This window comes from Crocuta crocuta, unplaced genomic scaffold (assembly GCF_008692635.1).
Source record: "Crocuta crocuta isolate KB4526 unplaced genomic scaffold, BGI_CrCroc_1.0 scaffold344, whole genome shotgun sequence".
NCBI classification, from domain to species: Eukaryota; Metazoa; Chordata; class Mammalia; order Carnivora; family Hyaenidae; genus Crocuta; species Crocuta crocuta.
Window position 1 is genome coordinate 622,565 of NW_027533081.1, and position 21,099 is coordinate 643,663.

Consider the following 21,099-nt stretch of genomic DNA (forward strand, 5'->3'; position numbering starts at 1 on the left):
CCACAGCCTGGTGCTGAAGTACTGCCATTAGAACCCACTTTAATACCACCCAGCAACTTTCATGACAGACAAGGACATGTGCAGGCACTGGTGTAGACAGTGCTCATGAAGTATAAATTGGCACAACCTTTAACTTGACAATACACAGACTTATATTAATCCTCCTCCTCCTGGTCATACTGTATTTTTAAGATCAAATCTAAAATAAACGGGCATCTGGGTGGCTTAGCTGGTTAAGCGTCTGACTTCAGCTCAGGTCATGATCTCACAGTTCCTGACTTCAAGCCCCTCATTGGGCTCTGTGCTGACAGCTCAGAGCCTGGAGCCTGCTTTGGATTTTAGGTCTCCCTCTCTCTGCTCCTCCCCTGTTCATGTTCTGTCTTCCTCTGTCTCTCAAAAATAAATGAACACTAAAATTTTTTTAAATAAATAAAAATTAAAAAATAAAATAAACAAAGATACACACTAAGATTTTCACATAAAGATGTTCTTGGACAAATTATTTCACTTAAAAAAACATTTTTTTAATTCATTAACTTTTTTAAGTAATCTCTACACCCAATGTGGGGCTCAATCTCACAACTCTGAGATAAGAGTTACACGCTCCACGGACTGAACCAGCCAGACACCCCTTTCAAGGATAAATTATTTTAAAACTGGAAAAACAACAATACAAATGACAAAAATTAAAGGAACGATTGAATAAATACATTATGGGATATTGTACAGTTATCAAAAATTACGTTCACAGAGTTTCAAGGCCATGACTAAATGATGAAAGTTTGTGATAATTATGAAATTATCAAATGGTTCATTAAAACTTGCATGTAAAAAGGCTGCAAGGAGTTGCTAATGGTTAAGAGTGATCATGTTCATCGGGTGAGAAATTCAAGAAGGCTACCACCATGCCTCCAGTTCCTAAAGGGCAGGTACCCAAAATCTTACTGAATTTCTTCAGGATAGGCTTATGGGATTTTTTTTCTTCCTTAGATATTACCTCTGAATTTCAAATGAAAAAAAATTACATAAAAATAAGCATTTAAGGGGAATAAGCCTGAAGTGCCATGGCAACAATGAAGTGTCTTGAGGTAGCACCAAACCCAGTTCACTCCCACCTTCCCTCTCTGGGGGATCCTGGTCTGTCCCTTCTCTGAGCTACAGCTAGGGCCTATTTACTAAGTGGCTCCCTGAAGACCAGGACCCTGTGGTCAAAGCATGCTTCTGGACTACTATGTCTTTATTAGCCTGACTCTGCTTTCACCCCAGCTGGCCCAGGTGAGTCTAGGTAGAAGATTCCCCATGCTGACCCAGCCACCGTGGTGCAGAACTACCTGAGGCCCAGATGTAGGGTAAGACTGAGGACCATGGAGGGGTCAGTTGCCAAGAGCATCCTAACTGCTTCCTTGAAATACTCCTCACACCAAGCGAGGAGCCCTGGGCAGTAACTGAAATAAGGACACAGAGAGTGGTGGGAAGAGGTAATGGAATGTAGACATGACCTATGGTCTCTGGCACCAGCTTCCCCTAAATGGAAGGCAAAGTTTGAGCCTAGACACTCCCCAGAGTCTGGACCCAAGCAGGCTACATTCTACCAGCCAGTCTCCACCTTGGGACTTATGAGATCACAGCTAGTTCCACAGGCTCCACCAACAAGACACCAGAGGGAGGCCTCGGGGCATACTCTGGGCAGACCCTGATGACAGCCACCTACCCTTGAGGCTGGGCTGTGTCTCTGAGGCCACTGAGATCTCAGGGTAGACTGCCCAAGTCTGACTGCTCAAAACCATCCCATTCATTCTTATCATTCTTTCAAAAGATCCATGGACTAACTCTTTACTTCTTCTAGCAGTAGGATAAAAAATCTCAATTAGAAAAGTGAGAGGTCGGGGGCGCCTGGGTGGCTCAATTAGTTAAGCGTCTGACTTCAGCTCAGGTCATGATCTCGCAGTTTGTGGGTTCAAGCCCCACATCACGCCCTGTGCTGGCAGCTCAGAGTCTGGAGCTTGCTCCAGATTCTGTGTCTCCCTTTCTCTGCCCCTCCCCTGCTTGTGTTCTGTCTCTCAAAAAAAATAAAATGTTTAAAAACTTTTTTAAAAAGAAAGAAAAGGGACAGGTCAAGGGCAGCTGGGTGACTCAGTTAAGCGTCCGACTTCAGCTCAGGTCATGATCTCGCAGTTTGTGGGTTCGAGTCGCACGTCAGGCTCTGTGCTGTGTCTCCCTCTCTCTCTTTGCCCCTCCCCTGCTTGCACTCTGTCCCTCTCTCTCTCAAAAATAAACATTAAAAAAAAATGTTTTTTTAATGAAAGAAAAGAGACTAGTCAGATGGTCCTGGCCATCCTTCCACTTAGCACCTAAGAGTTCTCTACAGCAGGCAAGGCCTGAGGTCACTGGCTGAACTTTCCCAGCCAGAGGCTCCTCCACCATCTACATACTGTGCCCTGAGCCCCACCATCACCAAGCCTGGAGAAATCTAAAGGAGTCATCCTCAAAGCCAGACTGGATGCTCCCAGGTTTAAAATTTTTGAGTGTGTACTGAAATGCTACAAAAGCATATTTTTTCTTAGTTATCCAAGTGATTACGAAAATAAAGCAGGAATCCAATTATCTACTGCTCAAACTGCAAGGATTTTTAAAAAGCCATGACCCATAACCAGCATTAAGAAAGTATCTGCAGTAAGCATGTTCCATGTACTGCTTTGGCAAAGTAGTCACTCTGCCCATAAGGAAAGATTCTGTACAACAGGGTAGGGCAGGGACAGACACAGAAGAAGGGCCTGAGGCTCACAGGGAAAGTGGGGATGGAAAGAGGAGGCAGTGGAGGTGGAAGAACAGGAAGGGGGCACTCATGGAGAAGTCCCAGTTGGGAGCCAGGGAGACTAGAAAGCACACAGTGTCCAAGTAGGCTACCTCACAGACAGATGTTGTGTCTCTGGAGAGGGGACAGGAAGAGAGGCAAAGACAGGACTCCTTCATGTACAGCAATAACCTAGTAAGCTATGATGCTGGAAGAAGCAGGGGCCCCAAGAAACAGCATGAGAGAAAGGCTAGAGACTAAGTAATTAATAAGGTCCCTGTCTAAGAGTGCAGAGGAAGCAGCAGAAGACAGGTGTGAGTGCCGCAAGGCCACAGAACCAGGGGCTGGGACACCACACGGGCTCCAAAGGCCCAGGAGGCAAGTGGGCTCCAGGGCTGCCGAGCCCGAGGCATATGGACAGAGGGGAGCCCATGTGCTCAGTGTGAGGTGGTTCCAGGAGGGCAGGAGAAACTGGAATTGCAAATTGGAGTTAGTACAGGAGGATACTCTTGGGGGGGCGAGGAGATGAGAGGATGGAGAAAGAGCAGACACTTTACTGAGAGGACAGTAAGGCCACGGGAAGGCCGTTGCCAGGAGCGAGCCCAAGCCCATCTGTAGGCAGAAGTCCATAAGGCAGGGGGAGCATGAGCTGTGGGGTTCACAGTGGAATCAGAAGGCCCAGACAAGACACTGAGGGAACCAGGTGGGCCATTAGGCAAAGGGATTTGAGACCAATGGTAGGCACATATCGGAGGGGACCAGGAATAAAGCCCGGAACGCAAGTGTCCAGAGGGTTAGATATCCAGATGCAAAACCAGGTGGAGAAGCAAAGAAAAGATCTAGATGGGAATGGCCACCATCTCCTAAGAGAGGTCGGAGAAGGCAGCCCCGTCTGAACAAATGGGACCAGACAGAGAGAAGGCAGGGAAGACAGGAGCACAAACACACACTCCTTTCCCAGGCCTATAACCAAAGAAGTAGAAAGCTCAGGCCCCCCAGAATGTTACAAAACCAGTGCAAAGACAGGATTCTACTCAGGAACCCGAAGTTAAGGTCCCTTCCTTATTGTACCCTCAAGTGACAGCCCGCCTCTATGCGTCTATTGGCTGCCTCACCTAAGAGCCTACTTGGGAGCAGAGAGGTAAGCCCGGCACACACATCACCTTGAAGAATAATCTGATAAGAAGTGGAAGTGTTCAATACTCACAGGAACAATAAGCCCTTGCCAAGTCAATAAATTAGCTTCATCAACCTGGATGTTACGGAAGTTTTTCATTCCACATTTGCGGATTTCTTCAAGCTCCTGTTGATTAACAAAGCATAAAGGGGTGTCAAACAGGGGAAAGCACCACACATTAAAGATCCCTCCTGACTCCCTCAAATTAAACCGAGTGCCAACACCACCGATGATAAAATTTCAAAGTGCGGACTTAGACTGCGCCCGGTCTGGTTAAGAGGCCCAGAGCAACAGTGGTCCCCTCAACCCTTGCCCCAGACCAAGACAAACCCCCACCTTGGTGACCCCATGGAACTCGGTGGGACAAATAACTCTTCTGCAGACATACTGCCTCCTCTTTGGGCTGGTCACCAGATCTTTGTTTGAACACCCTCAGACCCCTGCAAGGGGCAGCCACATGACAGGGGCACAAGAAAGGTGTTACAGACCTGATTTCTTCCAACCAAGATTTATTAAGCTATGAGTCAGGTGCTGAGGATATAAAGATAAACGAAACTGGGGACTAGGACCAAACACATACCTACCAGGTTTTCTAGCCAGTGCCGTAGCTGTAATTTCAGAACTCTGCCTCAGCACGGACACACAGAGAAGAGATCAACTATCCAGTCTGGGGTGGGGAGGGGGACATGTGCCTTTCACCGAGCCTTCACTTCCTCGGCTTCAAAACAGAAGCAGCAAGACCCAGAATTGAACACAACAAAGGGGAAACCAAACCACATTGTATGCAACAGAACCCTTTGCAAATGAGGGATTATGATTATACAAACAGTCCATGCTGCAAATGCCATTTGGTCCAGAAAGCACAACCACCATGACTACTTCAGGGCCCTGCCTAAGAAGTCTTCAGTCTACAATTGCCTGCTCCTCGTTTTCTCAACTGTGCACCACTGCTTCTCTGACAACTCAGTCAACGTCAACAGGCATTTTGACCCAAGCCACCCACTGCTCCGGCTTGCCCATGTTCCCAATATTCTTCATTCTCAGGTACCTGGAGTGACACAATCCCTCCAATGTCTCAACCTGGCCTCTTGTCCTTGGTACAAAATCCTCCTCCACATCGCTTTTCGGCATCCCCAGAGCACCACCTAGCTGAGCTCAGCCTCTTCTGCTGAGCAGGCAGAACAGCTTCCTCACAGCCCCTGGCTTCCTCCCTTGTTGGTCCAGTCCACGCATCCCTTTGGAACTGAGAACCCCCTCCATGTGTGGTGCTGTGGCTCACGCTGGCACCGGAGGCTCTGAATAAGCCCAAAAGATCCTCTGCACCCCACATTCCCATCACATAGGCAACAGTTTACAAGGCTCCATGGGAAAACAATTCCAAAGAAAGTAGGAAGTGAGCCCGTGTTACAGGTTCTAAGTTGGAGGATGTATGGTGTGCCTGGCATGGAATAGGCGGAGAAGGACAGTGTTTGTGTCAAATGAAGGCACAGAACAGGCAGTCGGGATGTGCTGGTGCTTCATGGCAGGTGACACACCCGACCACGCTTCTTCTACAGGGTGCTGCTGCTTGTCAACCCTAGCTGCCCACCACAACCATCTGGGCTTAGGCCCCAGCCCTGGAAATTCTGGTCCAGCAACTGTGGGGTGGAGTCTGAAATGGGGATTTTTAACAAACCACATAGTGAGAGGAGAGCCACTGCCACCGGGAGATGAGCTCCACTTCTAAGCCATGGTCAGCTTCCCATAAGGAAGCTGGTTGCAATATTTGTGGCCACTGCAGTGGGGAAAGTGTGGCCTGGCTTGTCTTCCTGAGCCTGCAGGAAGGACAGCATGGAACCTGAGAGACCACTCACCTGCCAACTGCCATCTGGTCCTCCTTCTAATGCCCAGGACTCATCAGAAATGCTTCCCTGGGGACAATGAAGCCTTCAGGATGGGGAATAAATAAATCTTACTCTATCACTCTGCCCCACTCCCCAAAAAGCATATACGTTCCATGAGGGTAAGCTTGAGAGCACAGATCCAAAAGCCTCGGGAGCTCATGGTCATGCTCACTTGCTTAATTTTCAGGACAGTGCAGGGACGGGAAGCTGGGGCTTGGGGAAGAAAAGAAAAGGCTCTGGGATGGGAAACGCTCTCCATGTACTTTGATTTTGTGATCTCTGGTACAACTGAAGTTAAGATTCCTGGCTAAAGACAGAAGATATCGTATGTCACTTAAGAGCTGAATCCTACCAAGCTATCAGAAATGTTTTAAACCACATACAAGTAGGAAAACAATTTCAGACAGAACTTTGAAATTGGTCAACAAATGAGATTATATTCAATTTTCATAGGAGAATATTAATTTTAAAATAATAATCTGTAAATATACTCTATGGCTTGAGAAATCCACTTACTAATAATAGGCAGTATCAGTAATAAACACAAGATAAATTTCAAAAGAATTACAAAAATACAGCAAGATGAGGCTCAACTGTAATATGACAGTGAAAACTTGCATCTTGCTCAAGAAAAAGGGGAGCAAAGAGTGGATACTATGGGCAGGGGTGCAGAAAGGGCACATACTAATGCTCTAATTTCAAGAGATACATGAAACAAAAACTGTGGTGGAAGATGCCATCCCTCCCACCCCCTGCCAGAGAAGAATGGGCGACACTAATGGCTAATGTCGCTGAGCTGGGAGGCTCATAGAAATCCAAAGCTTGGTTTATCAGTTACTAGTTATCAGATAAACTCTCAACTTGCTGTCAAGTTAAGCTCACCGAAGAGCAGAAGAGGCAACCTCCTTTGCATAATTCTAACCAACGAGGAAGAACTGATTATAAGGCAGAAGTGAGACAAACCAAGACAAACAAACAAGCAAGCAAGTCCTGTAATCTCCAGGGAATGCTGGGCAGCGTAGGCATCCAGGCAGGACTCTATACTTGACCATCTCGAGCCCTGCCCATTACATGCCAAGCATTGTGACACCACCCCACCCTATTTCCCAACATCCTCTAGAGCCCCAGCTGCTGAGAACCACTGGCATCATTGGTGGCCAGGATGCTAAAAGTCCTGCATTGCACAAGCAGGTCTTCCAGATAAGAACTGCTCTGCCCAAAATGCCAATCACACCTCTACCAAGGGGAACAACTTGAGATGATAGATTCCAGTCATTCAAAGAAAAGACAGGCTCATCTGAAGGTCTGAGATTGGAAAACGCAAGATAGTTCAAGAGGCTTAATAAACCCTCAAGCAAAAGTGCACCCATATAACTGAGAATAAATAATCCTGAGGTGGAAGAACTGGAGAAGGAATTTAAAGAAATCAATGTAAATTCCAAGTTCAAATGCATGGGGTGCCTGAGTGGCTCAGTCGGTTTTGATCTGGACTTCTGTCATGATCTTGAAGTTTGTGAGTTTGAGCCCTGGGTCAGGGTCCATGCTGACAGTGCCAGAGCCTGCTTGGGATTCTCTCTCCCTGCCTTCGCTGCCCCTCCCCCGAGTGCTCGCACTCTCTCTAATAAATAAACTTAAAAAATTTTTTAAGTTCAAATTCAAAAGGATATTATTATAAACAATGGGGGAAAAAGGGACCTTACAAAGGAAAACTGTGAGTGGCCCAGCTCTAGAATAGAGTCAGGAAGACCAAAGCCAAGAACGACAGGAGCTTACAAAACAAGGCCACAAAAGTTTGTTTCAGTTCTGCTAGGAGCAAGAAGCTGTCCTGGGTCAGCTGCTCCAGGCTGATGGCGCCAGTACTGACAAACCAAGAGAAGAGTGCGAGGGAAAGCAGAACCAGCCAGTGAGCTCATTCCTTCTCCCAGTAGGTCAGAGCAGGCTTCCCAGCCAGAGCAAGTGATAAGGGAGAAAGACAGCAATGCTTCTCAAAATGAGGTCCATTTCTGAGCCCAGAGGTGGATCTCAGTGTATTGAGGGAAACTGAAAGAGCCTGGGTGTGCTGCCCAGCTCTTCAAAACGGGAAAAGCCCACTGCCCAGACTGTAGCCCAGCGAGCTTGATGCCCATGCCAGGCAGGAGTGTGGCACACTCTAGAAACAGACTGCTGCTTAACAGTTCACAGGCACTAACAGGAGACAGTCCTGGCCCCAGCAGAAGTGGACTACTCCACATCCTGCACAGAAACCTCGGCTTATCCTTGCGAGGACAGCAGGAGACAGCTATACACAGTGAGCTCTGGTCACGTAACTCCAGTGTACGCATCTGAGTTCGAGCAAAGTAGTTAACAAAGTCTTTTTTTCCTTTCTTCTTCTTCTGTGGAGATCTATGATGGTTCCTGGAAAAGCAGCCATTCAAAATCTCCCTGGGCAACCCTCGTGCAGCACTGATGGAGAACCCTTCAGAAGCCAGTGATTCTCAACTAGCTGTGGTCCTCCTTAAGAAATCCAGACAGCAGACAGATGGGGGTGCCTGGGTGGCTCAGGAGATTAAGCATCCCACTCTTGATTTCAACTCAGGTTATGACCTCACGGTTTTTTGAGTTCAAGCCTCATGTTGGGCTCTGTGGCAGCAGCACCAAGCCTGCCTGAGACTCTTTCTCTCTCTCTCTGCCACTCCTCCACATGCACTCTCTCTCTCAAAATAAATAAAAACTATAAAAAATAATAAGAAAACAAGAAATGTATGCGAACACATGGAAGTAAGAAATCACCCCATGTGTCTGGGAACCAGCTGGGAGCCAAGTTTGGCTGGAGTGTTAACTAATGTTATGAGCCTCTCAATCAGAGAGCATGCCTAAAGGCCCAGGGGGAGTTGTTCAACACCCACATGCAGAGAGATAGATGGGGCAGAGAGGGAGGAGGGTGGAGGGAGAAACCCTGATTTGTGCTGAGGCCTCATTCTAAACCTGCAGAAGCAGTCTCCGGTAAGGCTGGTCACCTGTGCCAGGGGATCCCCTGGTGACCGTGAGCTGCACTCCTGCTCACGAACTACCATGCCCACCCAATCCTGTCTTTTAGAAAGGAAGATACTGAAGCCCTGATTAATTCAGTGTCATTTCCATGACTAGAAATAAGCTCCTAAAAGACCTAACACCTCCCACTAAGCCAGGCACACAGAAGCAATGTAAGGAATCCTTCTAGCTGCAACAAGTTTGTGATAACAGAAACCCAGAAATCTTTACGCACTTTAAAAAAAAAAAAAAAGTGAATGCTGGGCACCTGGCTGGTTCACATGGGAAAGTACGTGACTCAATCTCCAGGTTGTGAGTTCGAGCCTCACACTGGGTATGCAGGTTAAATAAATGAAACTTTAAAAAATAAATAAATAAATGAAATGTGAATGCTTACTATGACTTACATTGCTTATTTTACTGTTCTCTATTCTGAAGACACTTATAGACAAAAAAATCAGATATTGCAATCCCAACATTCTCTTCAACACTAATTTATACATTATACAGAGAAACACAATGTTTTGACTGGGCAAGTAGTTGCTTCAACAGCTGTCAAACTGTCAGTGGATTAGAAAGAGCACAGGCCCCTGGAGTCAGACAGGCCTGGGCTTAAAGCCCGACCCCACTCTTCATACTACCTGAAGCTCCAAGTCTACTATCTTACCTGAAAAATAGAAAAGCGACTTCACAGGGCACTACTGAGAATTACAAGAAACTTTATACAACATTTAACACCCCTCTTAGGAAGTCAATTAACATTAGGTTCATTCCCCCCTTCCATAATGTATCACCACAGTTCTTAAAAATCCAAGACAGTGTCAAGACACTCTACATAACAGGGAACAGATATGATATGTTGCTGACAGCCTATGACCAGAACTCATGGGGTCTTAAATTAGAAATGAATATGCTTAGGCTTAGTCAGTTAAGTATCCAACTTGAGCTCAGGTCATGATCTCACAGTTCATGGATTCAAGCCCCGTGTTGATTGGGATTCTCTCTCTCTCCCTCTGCCTCTGCCCCTCCCGTTTGTACTTCCTCTCACTCTCAAAAATAAACTTAAAAAAAAAAAAAAGAATGTTTATAGTTGTTGGCACAAAGCTTTTTCAGAAATAATCTGATCAACAGAGAGGGGAGGGGAGGAGGGGAAAGGGGCGCCTAGGTGGCTCAGTCGGTTAAGCATCTGACTTCAGCTCAGGTCATGATCTCACAGTTTGTGCATTCCAGCCCGGCATCGGGCTCTGTGCTGAGAGCTCAGAGCCTAGAGCCTGCTTTAGATTCTGTGTCTCCCCCACTCACTGTCCCTCCCGGGCTTGTGCTCTCTTTCTTTCTCTCAGAAAAAGAAAAAAAAGAAAGAGAAAGAGAAGAGAAAAGAAAAGGAAAGAAACATAAGGCAGAGGAGTTGCTAAGAACCCATCACCACCACACTCCCCTTTGGAGGGCAATAGCTTAGTGTCACCACCTTCAAAATCCCAACAATAAACAAATGGAGAGATGCTAGAGAAGATGTAGTCTTCTAGAAAGAGCCAGTTATTTCTGGGGACAATCTCCAGAAATGAAGATGTTAGGGAAGGTGTGTACCTTTGGTGCAGGTGGCATACACCAAAAGCAACCATGTGAAAAGCAAGAGCAAGACGCAGAGCGAAGCCTGTCATGAGAACACTGCAGTGTTTACAATAAACAGCACACAGAATAGGACTGGAAGCTCACGACACTCAGAGATGGGCAAGTCAGGCATATTAGCTGCATCTTACGGATGGTAAAGCTGAAGTTGAGAGAGGCCCAAATCACAGACCCTTTACAGGGTACGTCCAGGACCAGTGACAAACCTAGAATGTCTCTCAGCCACACAAAGCAGTGGGTGAGGGTGGCGAGGGCTTCCACTGGAAACAGGCAATGCAGGGGCTCCTATTTCTTCAACAGGATCCTGGCAGAGCTTAGCTTCCCAAAATTTATAATGACAAAGGCATGAACATATACAGCACGTGCCCTAGCCCTTCACAGCTGGTCGTTAAGTTGTTTATGCTGTGCAAGGAACGTTTCTAGGTTTGTCTAGGCAAAATAAAACCTGGTAGATGGAGCTGTATGTCTAAGGAGAAGTTACCCAAACCTGCCTTAAATCTAAGTACAAGACGGGGTGCCTGGGTGGCTCAGTCAGTTGAGCATCACACTTCAGCTCAGGTCATGATCTCAGTCTGTGAGTTTGAGCCCTGCATTGGGCTCTATGCTGACAGCTCAGAGACTGGAGCTTCAAATTCTGTGTCTCCCCCTCTCTCTGCCCCTCTCCTGCTTGTGCTCTCTCTCTCTCAAAAATGAAATAAAACTAGATTTAAAAAAAATTTTTTTAGTTTACTTATTTTTGAGACAGAGAGAGACAGAGCATGAGTGGAGGAGGGGCAGAGAGAGAGGGAGTCACAGACTGAAACAGGCTCCAGGCTCTGAGCTGTCAGCATAGAGCCCAGTGCAGGGCTCAAACTCACAGACTGAGATCATGACCTGAGCCAAATTTGGACGCTTAACCGACTAAGCCACCCAGGCGCCCCGTCTTTTTTAAAATTTTTAATGTTAAAAAAAAAAAATTTTTATAGTTTACTTATTTTTGAGACAGAGAGAGACAGAGCATGAGTGGAGGAGGGGCAGAGAGAGAGGGAGACACAGAATCTGAAACAGGCTCCAGGCTCTGAGCTGCCAGCAAAGAACCTGATGGGGGGCTTGAACCCACGAACCATGAGATCATGACCTGAGCCAAATTTGGACGCTTAACCGACTAAGCCACCCAGGCGCCCCTAATGTTTTTTTAATTTACTTGAGAGAGAAAGAGAGACAGAGACAGAGAAACAGAGAAAGAACACCAACGGGGGAGGGCCCGAGAAAGAGGAAGACACAGAATCTGAAGCAGGCTCCAGGCTCTGAGCTGTCAGCACAGAGCCCGACATGGGGCTCAAACTCACCAAAGGTGAGATCATGACCTGAGCCAAAGTCGGACACTCAACCGAGTCACCCAGGCGCCCCAAGTGTCCAACTCTTGATATTGGCTTGATCGTGAGATCAAGTCCCAAGTCATGCACCGAGCTAAGTGTAGAGCCTGCCTGGGATTCTCTCCTTCCCTCTCTTTCTCTACCCCTCCTACTGCTCACACATACACTGTCTCTCAAAACAAATAAATAAGCTCTTTTAAGAAAAAAAATCTAAATGCAGTATCACTCTCAAATATCAGCTACATAACTAGGAGGACATTAGTTCTTTGAAAAAGCCTCTTCCTGCTTTTTTGTTGTGATGGTAGCCAAGTAACTAATTTTGACAGAAATGTGCTTTCCATGCTCGCACAAAGCAATCAGGGGCAAGGACATTACATCATGACTTTAATTCAAAATACTGTAGGGGTGACAGGGTGACTAAGTTGGTTGAACATCCAACTTCAGCTCAGGTCATGATCTAGGGGCTTGTGGATTTGAGGCCCATGTCGGGCTTTGTGCTGACCACTCGGAGCCTGGAGCCTGCTTTGGATTCTGTCTCTCCCTCTCTCTCTGCCCCTCCCCTGCTCACAGTTCTCTCTCTCTCTCTCTCTCTCAAAAATGAATAAAAGTTAAAAATTTTTTATCAAAATACTGTAAATCTAAAGAGAAGGTTTCAGAGTCCTGCAAACATGATTCTATTTCAATTAATAGTTAGCAAAGGAGGCAGGACCCACAACAGCACATCACCCCTTCCATGGGTCGGCAGTATACCATTTTACCCTTAGTTATTAACACAACTAATACATTTGACTACTATCATAACTCTATGAAGTCGTTTCATCATCCCACTCCAGAAATCAGGACACTGAGGCTCAAGGTGACGACACAAATGAGTCCACAGCAGAAGTTAAGATCTGAACTCAACCACCACACACTGATCCAGTATGGTGGGCCACTTATCAAGAGGTCATTCTAAGAGGGCATGGCTGAAGAGAACCCTCAGCACAAGCTTATAAGAATGCACTACTCACACACTTCCGGGCAAGCGTGGCCCAAGCCCCAGCTGAGGAGGCTCTGATGCCAGCTCCACACACGGTCAGCTTCGGATGTCAGCCTGGGTCCTGGAATATGTTTCTGTCTCCATCTAAACATGGTTGTGCATGGCATTCGTGAGTCCAGCATCTTAGCACGAGTGACCAGAATGGGGACTGCGTGTGTCAAACACGTGGCAGATCTCCTTCTGCAAGGTTAGCTTTCCTGCGCTGAGCTTTCTTAACAAGGCGCACACTGCTGCAAAGCAGATATTTTACACACCATGTCGGAAAGCACTCAGAGGCTGTTCAACTTCTGAGGCGTATCCCACTCCCTGATCCTGTGATAGAGTCAGGCACCGTCACCACTCAGAAAGACAGAGAACCACCATGAGCACTGCATTTGACATTATTGACTGCTTTGCTTGCAAATGTGCCTACTGGGCTCAGGGGCAGTCAAAACAGCATTTCCCCCTGCTGCGGAACTATGTTGGCAAAAAACAGAGACAAAATCTGACAAGATTATGAAGTAAAAGAAAACTATAATCGATACAGACCTGGAATTGTTACAAACTGAACAAAAAACCCAAACCATCACCTGACCTGAAATGAATTCCTCTGCTCTCCACCCTGTCTCCTTAAAAACCAAAAGCAGCCATGTGAGCAGGAGCAAGACCCTGAGAACAGGGAGGCCTGGGCAGTGAGTGTGCCTGGCTCCACTGCGAGCCTGTGGGTGGTACCCCTCCCCTGCAAGCCTCAGCCTCTTGTCTGTCAAGAGGGCTCCTCTCAGCTCTGGAAATCTAAAGAGACTGTGGCGAGGGCCAGGAGAAAAAACGGATCAGCCACCAGAAGCAACCTTTCTTAACTTTCTGCTTCAGGGCTAAAAGAGAAGAGAATAAAACAACAGTTTATTTCTGGGACTGCAACTACTTCTTCAAAGTATTTCCTGCAAACTCCCACCCCTTCCTGCCAGCTCAGCAAATTTCTGTGTCGTGTCTTCCACAGCACCTGGGCTCATCTTTGGACACAGTGATGGTCACTGCACTGCGCATACATGCAGGACACAAAGAGATAATATAAGCGTGAGATTCAGAGATACCAGAAAGACAAAATTTTGAAGAGCTTTTTAATTTTGTTGGAGAAAGCACACATTTTTGAACAAAGACACATACATTCACACAGCTTCCTCAAGAAACTTCTTGCTAACCCTATGGAACAGGAGGCAAGAAAGCAGGGTGGGAAAAAGAATGGGCTCTGCCTGGGTAGTGAGGTCATGTCCAGGCACGGCCCAACCCACCTTTTTAGCACCATCTCTAAGCCCCTACCCTCCTGCCAGGCTGCTCTCGTCACTGCCCTGGGACACGTCTTGATCACTCTCGATAATAACAATCTATGTGTATCTAACACTTAGGATATGCTAGGCCCTCTCTGGAGCATGTGACATATATTAACTCATTTCACTTTCACACACAGATGAAGTAACTAAGGCACAGAGATTAAGTAACTTGCCCAAGTTCCTCCAACTAAGATGTGGCAGGCCCAGCACACAACCTCCAGAACCTGAGCTCTCAACCAGTAGAGAGCTTTGCCCTGAAGGAAACACCCTTTCCTCCTATGCCCTCAAGAAGAGGCAGGACGAGACTGGCTAGAGGAAACCCAGTGGCAAAGGCTCTCCCATGTGAGCAGCCTGCTGCTTCTCCTGGATGCTACAGCTGAGGATACATCTGACCCCCTCAACTGAAAGGCCCAGACATCTCTTTGCCACCTGTCCTTACACTCACCAGCGTCACCCTCCACAATACCCCTTCATAGAGAGACAAGTCTTCCAGTGGCTGGCCAGAGAATGTAGCACTACAGGGAAGAGGGAGAGGGAAAGCTCATAGTTCTGGAGGGTCAGGTGCACTGGATGTACCAACCAAGGGTAAAACCAGGCCACTTACCCAGTGCTTCTGGAAACCGCCTCGGGGTTGGCCTAATTGAAACCAAAGGAAGGGATTGCACAAGGTCAGAAGCAGGCAGCTGGACTGGGGGAGGTGAACTGTCACTCCTGTTCCCCAGGGCATCTCTCCTAGCCACTGACCACATCCACTGAGGGATGAGAGCTACTCAACTTCACTGGCTGCCAGGCCCCTCCTCTCTTCAACAGCCCAAACCCTTGCCTATTCTTCAAGGCCCAAACCAAGTTCCACCTTCTTCTCAATGTCAGAGGATCTTTCCCCCTGTACTCCATTATTCAGCTGGCAGACATCCAGCACACAGTGGACAGACCAGGATTCTTTTGTTCTAGGCGCATGCCATTTTTCCTCCCTCACTGAGCTCCTTGAGTTCAAGGCTAAGAGGAGGTGCCTGTGAGTTGAGTCTTAAAGGACAAGAAATTACCCTGATGTAGAGAAGGGACAGGGATACCCATCAAGAGACCCGGGGGTGCAGAGCATGTTTAGGGGATCCCACGGGCAAGTGCAGAGAGAAAAGACTGGTGAGATCAGACTTTGAAAGAGCATGCTAAGGAATATAGGTTTTAAACTACAGAGCTCTGACCTCCTGAATTTAGCTCCAATCTCTGAGAGCATGGCCTGAGTGCACCTCTCTTGGACTCACTTAAGAATCATGTGGGACTGAGGATAGACTGGTGAGGAATAAGAAGAAACTACCAAGGTGTGCAGTGCAGGTGGCCCACCACAGATGGATGGCTTGAACTAAGGGGATGGTAGAGCGGGTGGAGAAAAGATGGGCAGAGGCCAGAGATAAAGGCCTAGTTCAGCAGAATCTGGCAAGTGGCTAGGTGTGGAAGGAAGAGGCTAAGTGGGCTTCCCCTGGTTCTTCCCTGGGTGGCTGAGTAGACAAGTGGATCATAACTGAAGATGGCAAGACAGGAGAAGCATGAGGGCTGGTGGGGGCACAAGCTTAGACGACTACAGGTCTATGTGCCATTCAAAGGGAACCTCTCCAAGCTGTTAGATACAAAGTCTGGGCTCAGGAGAGATATCTTGGGGTCCTGTAAGCTTTAATCCCTGACTTACTGTTGCAGTAAAGAAAACAGAAATCACTCTTGAACATTTAGTGATGCTTTTCAATGGAATGAGAATATTTCCAAGTGACTTGGTACAATACGATGCTAATTTGACAAACTCTTTACAGTTATAACAAAGACAGAATAGGGCCACCAAGTACCCTGAGACGAATGTTTTTGTTCTAGTATATACCCTAAGAAAAGGTCCCAGATGTTACAACAACCAAGTCCATTCTCTTTCCCAGGGCCTGTCCCAATTTTCTTTTAATAGGGAAACATTTACAATGAAAAGCATTAAGGGAAGCTGAAATAGTCCCAACGTACTGAGATTTTACATTTAGGATTAAAAAAAATACAATGTTTTTCTCAATTCCCTAAAACCCCATGGATTCAGGACATTTATATCAGTATAACATCATCTGAAAAACTCCCCTCACTTTCTGACACACACGTACCAGACACATTCACTGCTCTTTCATGTTAATTACCCAACTTCAGAGAACATAAACTTGTATTCAAAAGCAAACCAGTTTATTGCTTATTCTTTCCAAGGAAAGAACTGTTATTAGTGACTCCTCCTTATTCACCTGTAGTTATGGTCTGAGAGAGAGCATACCATTAAGGAGTTCTGACTGAACATCATTTAAGTAGCATCAAAAGGTTGCTACAAATCTCAATTCCTCATCTCAACAGTTACACCATAATAACAAGTAAAATGTCACACACCCCCTTCTTAAATCCACAACTTTCCCCACTGAGAAAAGCCCTTCTGGGAAGATACTCAGCTGGAGGGCCCCTAGGAGAGATGTGTGCAATTGAGAGGCTGAAAAGAAATGATCAGACTGCAATCAATTTCCTTAGCCACACCTACAGGTTTCACTTTTGTAGCTATTTCCCTTCCAGATAGAAGCAGTGGTTACAATCTGGTCGTTGCCATCAATGCTGGATTTGCTGCTTGCAAATTAAAATGTATTTAATGTCTTATTAACATTGTAATTCCTAAAAAGGGTTCTGAAAAAAGGCTAGTTCTTTTGGCAAATGCTTTTTATTTATTTTTAATTTTTTTTTTATTTATTTCTAGGAGAGAGTGAGAGAGACAGTGTGAGCAGGGGAGGGTCAGAGAGAGAGGGAGTCACAGACTGAAACAGGCTCCAGGCTCTGAGCTGGCAGTCAGCACAGAGCCCGACGCGGGGCTCGAACCCACGAACCGCGAGATCATGACCTAAGCGAAAGTCGGACGCTTAACCGACTAAGCCACCCAGGTGCCCCTGGCAAATGCTTTTTAAATTAAAAACTTTATCATACTCACTTTGCCTAAAATAACTTCTTAGCCGATATACGCAAATCCCTCTACTTCCAATAATATATTTTATACTATCAGCAGACAGTCCATTGTTACAAAGAAATCTTTGACTCTTGAGTGTCCTGGAAAATAGTTTTTGAGGAAATCTAAAGTTCTCTAAGATGTAATTCATTTGATTATTCAACATGTTTCTTTCATCATCAAAACCCCCTTTATTTCCACCCCAAGTACAGATCAACATGCATCAATTAATTTGTTGTTGTAGTTGTTTTTAACTAATCAGCTTAAACACTGACTCCCAGAGCCAGTGATCTCAGTCATGTAGCCAGCATTCCTCTACTGAATTGAAAGAATTTCCGTCCACAACTCAAGAAACTACACAGTCCTCCATGCATCCTTGGAGTAAGAAAGAGGCATAGACCTTAGGATTTGATGCTAAGGAGATTTAACATCCTCTCTCTCCCCACCCTGGTCTGCTTGCTACTTCACCTTTGGTAACAATCAACCTATATAAGCCTCATAATTCTCTCATTTGTAAAATATAGCTGATAATACGCTAACTTGAAGTGTTATGGAAAAGATTTTATGTAAATAACCTAGCACTTAAAAGTACTTAGGGGCGCCTGGGCTAAGCGTTTAACTCTTGATTTTTGCTCAGGTCATGATCTTGCAGTTTGTGAGTTCAAGCCCCACATCCAGCTGTGTGCTGACAGTGCAGAGCCTGCTTGGGATTTCTCTCCTTCTTTCTCTGCCTCTGCCCTCTCTCTCTCTCTCTTGCTCCCTCTCTCAAAAATAAACACTAAAAAAAAAATATTTTAATAAAAGTACTTAATATTACATGTTCTTTAATTTTTTTAAATGTTTATATTTTGAGAGAGAGAGAGAGAGACAGAGCACAAGTAGGGGAGAGGCAGAGAGGGAGACACAGAATCTGAAGCAGGCTCCAGGCTCTGAGCTATCAGCACTGAGCCTGATGTGGGGCTTGAACCCTCAAACTGTGAGATCATGACCTGAGCTGAAGTCGGATGCTTAACCAACTGAGCCACCCAGGTGCCCCATACATGTTCTTTCTAAGCCCCAATTTTTGGAAACACAAACATAATTTACAAACCATAGGAACTTCCCTCTCAGACCCCTGGAAGTCTAGGAACCCCAAACTAGGTCAACTTGGGTAGAGTAGGGTCAACTTGGGCAGAGTAGGGGATACCAGGATGAATTAGGTCAAGATTCCTGTCCTTGAAGAACTCAGAACTCTGTAGGAAAGGCAAAACTAACACAAATGAGATTGGGACAAGTGCTCAAAGAAAAACAAAGTGCTGTGGTCACATAAAGGAGGAAACAACTTGTTCTGAAGGGGGATGGGGGAGAAGGCCTCAAAGAGTAACTGGCATTGGAATTGGGCCTAGGACTTCAGTGGAAGAGAGGAGAGGCAAGGGGAAGGTAGCCTTTCTCAGGGAGATCAAACTGCATATGTAAAGGAACACCACATAGTTCGTAAGTAAGAACAGGGGGCTCTGGAGTCACAACTTGAGTGAGTTCACAGCTCACCCTCCCGAGCTAGGAAAACTGGGGCAACCCAAGGAATCCCTCAGCATTCCATTTCCTCACCTACAAAATGGGAATAATAATGTCTACTTTTCAGTGAGAATTAACCATGATCATGAATGTGAATTACAGGGCAGCACAAAGTAAAAGGTTTAAAAAAAAAAAAAGGGGGGTAGCTCTTGTGATTTGCAAGGGTAGTGGGAAAACAAAGGGCAGGAGGTGAGGTTAAATAGATTACTTTCAGCTAGCCTAGGAAGGGTCTTGCATGCCAAATAAGAAGTCAGGATTAACTGCTGAGAACAATAAGATCAGAGAGGTTTTCAATAAGAGTGAAAGGATTAAATATTTGCTTTAGAAGAAAAACTTTGGTGTCCAAGAAGGAGAGTCAGAAAAGGTCAGTACGTACTTGGAAAGGCATCTGAGAGATGACGGTATGGATTCAGGTAATTTCGGTAAGATTACGAAGGAAGGCATACCCTCAAGAATTCTCTCTAAAGTAAAATCCACAAGGCTTAATGGGTGACTACATTTGGGGAGCAAAGAAATAAGTGAATAACAGTCCTCTCATCTGGATGACTGGGTGAATGGTGGTGTCACCGGCAGAAAAGTGATGAGAAGTTTGGAATCTGCTGACTGTTCTTTTCTGCCCACTTCCAATTCAGTTTTATGAAGTTAAACGTCGTCTCCAGCCCTTAGTGAACAAAAGAAAGGAAACGTTCCCAGAGAGGGAGGGCCCAGAGGCTGTAACTCCAAGTTCAACGTCTAGTTCCACCAAGCACCGCTCTGCCCAAGAGGAACCCCATCTCGTTATCTCCTCTCAGGAAATCAGCTCCTGGGCCTTTTTATTTCCGGCCCGGTGCAACCCGGCAGCACTACCCGGGCGCCGGCTCACAAATCTTGGCGAGGTCGGGTCCGGAGGGCGCTGGCAAACATACTCGGGAAAGAACTGAACCAGTTTAGCATCGGTAATCCTCACCAAAGGAGCCACTTAACAAGGAGGCACCCGCTGCATTCAAGATACAAAGTACCAAGTTATTTTTATAAACTTTGGCCGGTTTGAGTTCGAACGATTGAAGCCAACCCCCCACCCCGCAAAAATGGCACTTTAGCTTCAGCAAATAAAGGAGATCCGGATAACTAGAAGTGGTAGGTTGAAAGGAGACGGGGAAGGAGAACCGCGCCGCAAATGCGGCCGACCCCACGCCTTCCTGGAGTTGGAACTTGCCCGCTGTGTGACTCTGCAGTCACAAGGCGACGGTTTGCTAGGACCCAAAGCAATTTCAAACGACCCACGAACAAACTGACCTAACTTTTGTCGCCCGACCTCCTCTTTCCTGCCCCAGCCCGAGCCTCCCGGCCTCCGGAGCTGCGTCCCCGCTGAGAGGGGTACCAAACCCAGCGCGCTGCGGCCCAGGGCGGGGCGGCTCCGCGGCGCGGGCTCCCGGCCGGAGCTCCGGCGCTCGGGCCTTTCCCGCGGACTCCCGGTTCGGGACCTCCGGGCCAGACCCCCAGATCAACGCCGCCCCGGGTCCGGGAGACCATCGCCGCGAGGAGGACCCTGCCCGGTTCCGGGCGGAGGGCGGCGTGGACGCCCCGGGCCGGGCGGAGGGGCCAGCGGCAGCTCCCAGCGCGGCCTGGCGCTCCCGCCCAGGCTGCGGCCTAGGCGGCCCCGTTAGCTCCCTAAGCTCGCGCGCGGCCCGGGAGGGCAATGGGACCACGTAGGAGCGGCAGAGCGAGCGGCGGCGCCCCGAGGAGCCCAGGCCCGCCGCGGGGACCCTGGACCCGGGACGCCGCACCCCCCTGCCCGGCCGGCGCCGGAGAATGGCTTTTACCTTCATCAGCCTCCTGCTGGCCGCCATCTTGGATCTGGTGCTGCTGCTTTCCCAGAATGCATCGCGGCCGGCCCGGCGACTGGAGCCCCCGCACTTCCTGGACCGGGGGAGGGGCGGGCGGGGCACGCCCCGACGTGCGAAGTGCCTACTGTGTGCTGGACACGGTACTGGGCGAACACAGGTTGAACGGGTCTAGCGGAGACCCTGCCTTTACCGACGTCCAATCCGATGGCAATTACAAAGGGAGCTTGGCACATAGTAGGTGCACAACAAATAATGGCTGCATAAAATAAGATAATTGAATAACAAAGATTATTTCGGACACTGATAAGTGCTGTGAAGGAAACTAGGTGATGAGAAAATGACTGTGGAGACCTACTTTTCCAATGAAAGCCTCACTGAGGAAATAGTATTAATAACAGCTAACGCTGGAACCTACAGAGTGCTGCTCCCCCCTCCAGTGCTTTATTTTCCTTAATCTTTGAAATCACCCTGTGATATGGTTACCCCACTAACAGTCCATTCACCGTAAACGGAAGCAAGAGAAGGCCAATG

At 47.2% G+C, this 21,099-nt stretch overlaps 1 protein-coding gene across 1 annotated transcript in view; it reads right to left on the minus strand.

Annotated features, from left to right (window-relative positions):
• UBE2L3 (ubiquitin conjugating enzyme E2 L3) overlaps positions 1-20,645 on the minus strand; it is a 56,324-nt gene extending 35,679 nt beyond the window's left edge. Inside the window, exons 1-2 of the mRNA XM_077745955.1 lie at positions 20,545-20,645; positions 4,002-4,097 (exon numbers count right to left, since the gene is read on the minus strand). Of these exons, the coding sequence (XP_077602081.1) occupies positions 4,002-4,097; positions 20,545-20,571 (123 nt within the window). The 5' untranslated portion in view covers positions 20,572-20,645. The remainder of the gene's footprint in view (positions 1-4,001; positions 4,098-20,544) is intronic.
• Between the last annotated feature and the right edge of the window lie 454 nt (positions 20,646-21,099).